The sequence below is a fragment of the Hipposideros armiger genome, unplaced genomic scaffold (genome assembly GCF_001890085.2).
Source record: "Hipposideros armiger isolate ML-2016 unplaced genomic scaffold, ASM189008v1 scaffold_892, whole genome shotgun sequence".
Lineage (NCBI taxonomy): Eukaryota > Metazoa > Chordata > Mammalia > Chiroptera > Hipposideridae > Hipposideros > Hipposideros armiger.
The window spans coordinates 1-8,919 of NW_017732242.1; the positions used below are offsets into that span (position 1 = coordinate 1).

The following is an 8,919-nucleotide window of genomic DNA, read 5'->3' on the forward strand; positions in this document are numbered from 1 at the left end:
TGCTTTAACTCACAAAATTGACATTCAGGAGTGAAGATGAAATAATGGATATATAGAATTTTGATAGACATGAAGAAAAAAACCACTGGTAGGGAACATGAATCAAGCCTGTAAGCCTGAGCAGGCAGAGTGTGTTCACTGTTTTGCAAGTAATCAAATTTAACTATCATGTGTATGCTGTGGTCACCGCAGGGTAGATAAATAGTAAATAAGCATTTAGACTGAAAAGATGGAATGAAGCCATACCCTAGGAGACTTTGAATGTTAAATTGAGAAGTTTATATTTAGTTTTATAAGATATGGGGGCCGTTTAAAATTTTACACAAGATACAAGTATTGTTGAAATCAAAATTTTTAGAAGCTTAATATATTAATCTTTTAGAAAATTATTTTTTTAGACAATTAAAATGACAGTGTAGGAGATTAAGAGAGAATGAAAACTTTTTTCAATCATCCCTCTACCTGTAGTTCTAATTTCTTGTCTTTGATAAAGACTTTTTTCCTTTCTTTTTTATTAAAAAAAAAAAAATCAAAGACTCACTTCTTGTCTACATAAAGACCAGCCTATTTTCTTAAGCCTTCTCATTCTAAGTCTATTTGAAGGATCATATAAATTTAATTTGTTTATAATAATAGAAACATTATAGTCAACATTTATGAAGCACTTTCTTTGTGCAAAACAATGCAAAGCATTTTTGTATACATTAAATAACCCTTACTGCAACTTGGGTGGCAAGAACAGTTAATATTCCACATTTATACATGAGAAAAGTGAGGCTTAAGTTGGTTAAGTAATTTGCCCAAATTAACTAGTGGTAGAAAATGCAATTTGGCATACAATAGTTGCTCCACACATAATCATTGAAGTTACAAGTTTGATTCCAGACTTCATTCCGAGGAGCTCCCTGAAGCTCACTAATAAGGAAACAATTAAAATATAATGTACGTGTCTTAAAATAAATATGCCAGGTGTTATGGGAGCACAAAGTATGGCTATCTAAGACATTGTAAGAGGGGGAAGGAGTTCATGGAATGTTTCTCAGTAGAGACAAAAGACAACCTGGATCGTAAATCGTAATATATATATATATATATATATATATATATATATATATATATATATATATATATGAATTAGTTGGGTAAATGAAAGGGTAATATGAATCTTTCCTAGGAGGGATCTTAGACTGCTAATCAAATAAGACTCCTGTTAGCCTGGAAACCCTCTAGACATCCAGGGATGTGTGGGTCTAAAAAATAACAATGCTTACAAAATAGTCACGGGGATGTAAAGTATAGCAGAGGGAATACAGTCAATAATATTGTAATAACTATGTGTGATGCCAGGTGGGTACTAGACTTATCAGGGGATCACTTGGGAAGTAATTTAAATGTCTAACTACTATGCTATACTCTTGAAACTAATATAATATTGAATGTCAACTGTAATTTAAATAAAATACACACATTTTTAAAAAGTAACAATGATTGATGTCAAACTAAAATGTAACAATCACAGATATATGAAATGTTTAAATTTAAATATTATGCAACATTTTAAAAGACATGTCACCAATAATTTTTCNTAAATAGATAACTACAATATTGCCTCAAGGATATGAAAGACAGTTTGGGGAATATAATTAATAATGTAAATATTTTGTAGGGTGTCAAATGGTCACATGTCTTGTTAGGGATACCACTTCATGTATGGGGAAGAGGCTTGATCACTGTACTGTACACCTGAAGCTGATGTTGTATAATATTGTATGTCGACTATAATTGAATATATATATATATAGTCACGGGACATGGAGTATAGTGTGGGAGTCCAGTCAATGGAATTGTAATAGATGTGTATGATATGGGGGAGGAGTGGGGTGGCGGATTGGGGGAGGGGGGTGTCACTTTGAGGGGTACTGTGTTGTACAGCTGAAACTAATTAAAATGTTTATTTTACAATAAAAAAATAAAATAAAAACAAACAAAAAGCAAAGGAATTAAAAATGTAATAGCTTAAAGAACATAGATATTTTTCTCCCTCAAGTAACTGTCCAGCAAGGGGAGGGTGGGCTTTATTCCACAATGTCATGCAGGGACCTAGGCTATCAGGGATGGCTCCACAGTTCTGAACATATAGTATCCAAAGTTTTCTCTCTCACCTTTTTTTAGCCATAAGGAAAGGAGTGAGTTCATGGTAACTGTCTTTAAGATTATGACCTAAAACTTGCAATTATCAGCTCTACTTTCACTGGTGACAATTTACTCATGTGGCCACATAGAGGTACAAGAGAAATTATGAAGTGTAGCCTTTAGCAGGACACCTAAATATTGAGAAAAAGTTGAGAGTGGAATTGGAGGGACAACTAACCATTTGTCATGTCCAAGATGACAGTAATTTTGGAAGGACAGCTAACGGCCTGTTGAGCCTACCTCCAAATACCTGCCAGCCTTAGGTCCCAGTCTTCTATGCTCTCCTCTCCTCTTCTAACATTTGTCAAATTTGTCTACTTTACTTGGACTGGGAGGTCTTTTGAGGCAGAAATTTTTATTATTTATCAATTGTTTCTGTCTTCCAATGGATTTTCAAAATATTTTGAAAAAAATCATTAATTTTTACTATAGCTAAGAATTAGGTTGANATATCTCCCTAGAAAAAAGATGCAGTGTTAACTTGAATTCTTTTCCCATTTTATTTAGGGAAGAAAATTATTTCAGAGCTTGGATATTTCTGAAAGACTAAAATTGTTGCTTACCTTGGGTAAGTGTCACACAATTTATCTTTCAACTACAAATATAATCCCCTGTGATAGTTAGTATTCATACACAGTAAGGATGTGTTTGTCTAAAATAGTGAATACACTAAAATATCCTCTTCAATTTTCTCATGATCAGCGGTAAGCATTATAATAGGACAACTTAAGTGCCTTCTGAAGTATTATAGTGGAGCTTTTCTTATTTACCAAGGAATAATAACATGGATGGATATAAAATTAGCTTCATGATCTAGCCAAGTAAACTAACTTGTGAAATCAAAATGTGAGAATATGAAATTATACTTCTCTTTGCAAGTTTACCTTCAGACAATATATATTAACTTTTGAGCTTTCTGTTTAATAACTCATGTGTGGTGAATATGACTGAGAAAGAATGTTTATCTTTTCCTTATAAAAAGCTCATATATTTTACATATATATATTAGATCCAAATATGTATGATTCTAATTTATAAAAATTTGTGTAATCTACTTGAGAGTGGAATAAATTAAGCATGTGTGGTAAAAAAGGACAGAAAAACAGTGACAGAGCACTTCATGTAAAAGAATGACACATTGGTGTACAGATAAATAGGGTTTACAGGTAAGAATATGTAAAGAATAGTATTAATAAGTATTAACTAATAATGAATTGTAAATAAAATTGCATAAAATTTTCTCATATTTACCATATTTAATTTTAAAGATTGATAATAGCTCTGTTAAGGAGTCTCAGGGATTTCTAAATGTGGTCTACAAACTATTTGTATTTTAAATCCTCAGAGAAATATGTGTACATTCTCCAAATTGTATATAATAAAAGTAAATTAATAATTATGAAAAAGTAAGTCTTTTTAAAGAGTAATATGTGTATGTAGAGAGCATGCAAAAGAGCAAGAGTCTTTACCTCCTTGAATTGCTGCTTTATCTCACTTAAATTTAAGCTATCTTTCAATATCTTTGATTCAATTAATATTTAATATGTGAAGTCTTTATTTTTGGCAAATATGTAAGGAAAGTTTAAACAGTCACAAGCTTTTTAATATTAGAAGTTCCCAAACTCATTACACAATTAAAAAAAATTATATATATATATATTGGAGTTCAGTACCCGGTTAGTCTGATAAATTAGAAACGCAGCATTAATTCACATAATTTTTCTGTTTTATAGACTGTATAGATGACACTGTAATAGTTCTGGCTGAAGAGCATGGTTGTCTGGACATTATAAAGGTTTGTCATTAATCTGTTATTGAAAATTTGTTTATTTTGCATTTTGGGAACCCAATAGACAGTTATTTTAAAGCTGAGTTTATTTCTGTATCGATATTAGTTTTTTTCACAAAGTGAAAAACTAATATAAATTTGGATAAAGTTCAAATAAAGACTTTTTAAAAAATCAAAACACCGTAGATTAGCAATCAGTTGAGTAAAATATATTTTTTAAATGGATCACATTAGTTTTTTTTCTCTCTTTATTTACCAGGAGCTTCCTGAAAATGTGATAGATCTTTTGAAGAAGTGCCTTACCTTCCACCCTTCCAAGAGGTCAGTATTATTAAGAGTTTAGGATTACACTGAGATCTTTAACNAAATGCAACAAGGGATAAACTGGGATTAAGACACACTGTGAGAGTTTATAATTTAACTTAGATCCATAAACTTTGAAGACAAACACACAGAGCTGTGTGAATGCCAAGAAAGGAGATACTAATTCCGTCGTATGGCTTCATGACATTTTAAGTGGTACTCAACGTTTAGACAGTCTTGTTTAAGGATGGTAAATTGAACATAAGCCTAAATTTTCCTCTGCCTCATCAAACCCTTAGATTTGTATAAAATACTAACACAGTGAACTTTGGGCACACTAGAAATTTTAAGGAACTAGATGAGAAGCTATACCAAGACCATTTTGCTAGGAAGCTCTTGCCATAGGTACAGAAAGTCAGTACATCACTCTACCACCCAGAAGTTTCCATAGTCCAAAAGATGTATAGAATTCTGACCAGTTAACTAAGTTGGTTAGAACATGGTGCTGATAACACCAAGGTTGCCAGTTCGATCCCCGCATGGGCCACTGTGAGCTGTGCCCTCCTTAAAAGAGTCAACTATGCCATTCTAGCATGAAAGCAGTATGTAACCAATGAGTATGGCTGTTCCCCAATAAAATAAAATAAAAAACATTCTGAATTTAAAACATGAGTACATTCCTAAAAACACCAACCATCTAAAGATAAACTGTACAATAAAAAAGAAACAATAGAAGAATTTATACTATAGAAAAGACTTTAAAATAAATATACATGTTCTTTAAAGATAAAAAAAACATTTTCATTCATGAAACAATTATAGAAACGATGACTCAGTAATATTTGCTGAAAAGAACAAGAACCAGCTAAGAGTTTTAAGAGAAAAATTATTATTGAAATAAAGAACTAAATAGATAGATCATAGTAAACTGAACAGACTGAATGTAGAGATGAAATTGAGTAATTCTCCTAAAATGTGACACAAAGAGATAAAGAATTTCAAAATATAAAATAAATTTTAAAAGACAGGGACGATAGATTCAGATGTTCTAATATCCATCTTATAGTAATGTCTGAAGCAGAGCGTAAAGTCCGAGGTTTGAAAGAACCTACTAATTACCTTACAAAGGGAATGAAAACCAAAACAAAACATGCAAACAACAACAACAAATACCTAGAAGTCCTATTTTAAACTTTTAGGTGGTAACTGTTAATAAAATAATAGGTGACATTTCATGAGCACTTATCAAGAGGCAGGTAGTTTTCTAATATTTTTTCACCTATTGCCTCAATCAATTATCACACCAGTCTTATGAAGTTTATCTAATTATTTATGTTTTACTTTACAGATTAGGAAATTGAGGTACAGAGAGGTTAAGCAACCTGTCTGTTACATAATAGTAAGTAGTTGAGCAGATTTGTACCCATCAACCTGCATCCAAAGCTGTACTCGTAACCAAAACACTAAATTGCCTTTACTGAGCACTGATGTTAATGAGAAAATCTGAAACAGAGTGAAAAGACATACTGCCTACAAAAATGAAAATTAGATTGGCACTTAACTTCTTTGCAGAGTGGAAGCAAGAAAACAATGGGACAATGCCAATAAAGTGCTGGGAGAAAGTAAGTTTGAATTTTGACTGCTTTAACTCACAAAATTGACATTCAGGAGTGAAGATGAAATAATGGATATATAGAATTTTGATAGACATGAAGAAAAAAACCACTGGTAGGGAACATGAATCAAGCCTGTAAGCCTGAGCAGGCAGAGTGTGTTCACTGTTTTGCAAGTAATCAAATTTAACTATCATGTGTATGCTGTGGTCACCGCAGGGTAGATAAATAGTAAATAAGCATTTAGACTGAAAAGATGGAATGAAGCCATACCCTAGGAGACTTTGAATGTTAAATTGAGAAGTTTATATTTAGTTTTATAAGATATGGGGGCCGTTTAAAATTTTACACAAGATACAAGTATTGTTGAAATCAAAATTTTTAGAAGCTTAATATATTAATCTTTTAGAAAATTATTTTTTTAGACAATTAAAATGACAGTGTAGGAGATTAAGAGAGAATGAAAACTTTTTTNATTAAGAGGATAGAAAGAAAACCAAGAGCTATCATTAGTTTTCAGTTTTATTATTTAAGATATTTAGTAAAGCAGGTACGTGGTTGTCAAGCTAAAAGTAAAAAATTGAGATGCTCATATGTAATAATGTTGATAGATCATAAGGTGCAAAAAAGGAAAACAAAGGGAGAAAATTCAGCATTTCCTGCTCACGTGGTTATAGAAAGGTGAACATCTAGACTCTGCCAAGGAGAGCTTGACTATGTTCTGTGCTAAGGAGACACTTAATATTTTTAACTGTCCCCTTGAAAGTGTGTTATTATTCTAGGAAATTTTTAATGACTTTCATTCATGCTCTGTATTTCAAATGTGTTTCTCAAGGCCAACCCCAGATGAATTGATGCAGGACAGTGTGTTCAGTGAAGTGTCACTGTTATACACTCCCTTTATCAAACCTGCCAGTCTGTTTTCTTCATCCCTGAGATGTGCTGATTTAACTCTGCCTGAGGATATCAGTCAGCTGTGTAAAGGTAATGATACGTGAGACACAGGCAATAATGTAAGCCTGGTGTTTAAAGGAAGCACCCTTCTCCTGGCTTCAGTTTTAAATTTATCAACAATATACTCATATATAATACATTAGTGAGACTTTATGGACACTTATCTTGGAATGAAAAGATAATTCTGGATGTGTTTAAAATAAAACTAACCTAACATTTCAATCCTTTAAATTTAAATTACTTCAGAGCAAGAATTTTAAGGAAGTAGCACCACAAAAAAAATGTATCATGTAAAGCAAAGTCCTGTTTTCATCTCAAATCTTAATGCATAAACCAGGTCCTCATTACATCAACATTTTTATATTACATTATATATAATTTATTATAAATGATCTCTAAAAATCATACTATTGATAGGAAGTCAATACTATTACATTCTACATTATAAAAGAATATCAACTTTTCTCTTTATTTCTCCATGAAAATTACAACTCTCAGAATGTGTGTTTTAGTGACACCAATATGTTACTCTTATACTAAAAAGTTATGAGATAAGTTATAGCAGGAAGTAGTGACTTTAAACAGTCATTCAGACAAATATTTATTGAGATCCTACTATGTTCCACACACTATCTTCAAGTAGTATTCATGCCAATGCAATTAACTCCAGACATGAAGGATGAGACAGTTTGTGTTGGTTGCCCTCCCATGTGCTCGTTTCTGCCCTTATTCCTTTCCCGCAGAGCCTGATGTGCGTGCGCGCGCGCGCGTGTGTGTATAAAATCTCTTAAAATGCGTATACACTTTTTTGGCACCCTCCATGTATTTGTATGTCATATATATATCTTCATTTCAACCTCTGTGCATTTTGTAATATGAATATTTTAAAGGATATTTTACTATGTTTTGCAGCTTTTACTTTTTTAGAATATTAGCTGTTACAGTCTGCTGCCTTTTAAAAAAACAGAAAGTGAGATCGCTATGATTCTCTTTAATTTGCCATTAATAGATATAAACAGCGATTACCTGGCCGAAAGATCTATTGAAGAAGTGTATTACCTTTGGTGTTTAGCTGGAGGTGACTTGGAGAAAGAGCTTGTCAACAAGGAAATCATTCGATCCAAACCACCTATCTGCACACTTCCCAAGTAAGCAAAGAAAAATTTTGGACATGAAAAATATCTAGTAATAATTAAGAAAAATGTTTGGGAGACATTTCAACTAAATGATTATGAAAGCAATTGGAAGTCAATACCTTATTCTTTTGGCTTAAATATCAAATTGCAGAATTCCCATCAATATTTTTATTAAACATTTTTTATAATTTGTTTTATCCTCTATTTGAAGTAAAATTTTTATTATGGAATATCTTGTAATAATTGATGTGCAATAAATGAAAAATGTACAAGTCAGAAACATTAATATTCAAGAGAATTAATCAACTAGTGTGCCTATTAATAAAAACCATATTCTATTTCCAATTATATTTGTAAATGTAAATGTACGCCATGACCTCACTGCTTGTCCTAGAGATCATTATGGAGCTAAGTAACTGTTGAGAAAAATCTACAGAACTGTGTAGGATCCTGGACATCATCCTATTAATTAGATTGAAAGTTAAATAACAATACAGCCTAAGGGACAAAGTTTTTCCTGTTCCATTGCTGTTGATATTTATTCATAAAGAAGTAAACCTGAATCTCTAGTTTCCACCAATACTTTATAATTTTAATTTTAGGTTTTTGCACTAGATTTGTTCATTGTAGTTAACTTAGAAATCATCTGCTGATCATATGTTATATTTTGGGGTTAATGATTTGAATAGACCATTGGTTATCTACTTTTTTTCCCTCTTAAACTAATTTTTAAACATTAACTTCAGCTAGACTGCTCACATATTTAATTAAGTAGAAAATCAGGAAATAAAATGATAGAAATTCCAAGAATAAATGGTTTGAAGGATATATAAATTCTCAAAAGTAATTTTCTGAAATTCTAAATAAATTTCTTGCATTTATGATTCAATGTTCTTTTTCCTGAGAAGTTACCATCATTATAATTTTTCTT

The 8,919-nt window shown here is 31.6% G+C and overlaps 1 protein-coding gene across 1 annotated transcript in view; it reads left to right on the forward strand.

The window, feature by feature from the left end:
- Positions 1-2,700: 2,700 nt before the first annotated feature.
- Positions 2,701-8,919, forward strand: part of TBCK (TBC1 domain containing kinase) — a gene marked incomplete at its 5' end in the record, with an annotated part of 125,268 nt that continues 119,049 nt past the window's right edge. The window contains 5 exons of the mRNA XM_019630093.1: positions 2,701-2,761; positions 3,927-3,988; positions 4,242-4,303; positions 6,734-6,882; positions 7,862-8,000. Coding sequence (XP_019485638.1) covers positions 2,701-2,761; positions 3,927-3,988; positions 4,242-4,303; positions 6,734-6,882; positions 7,862-8,000 — 473 coding nt within the window. The remainder of the gene's footprint in view (positions 2,762-3,926; positions 3,989-4,241; positions 4,304-6,733; positions 6,883-7,861; positions 8,001-8,919) is intronic.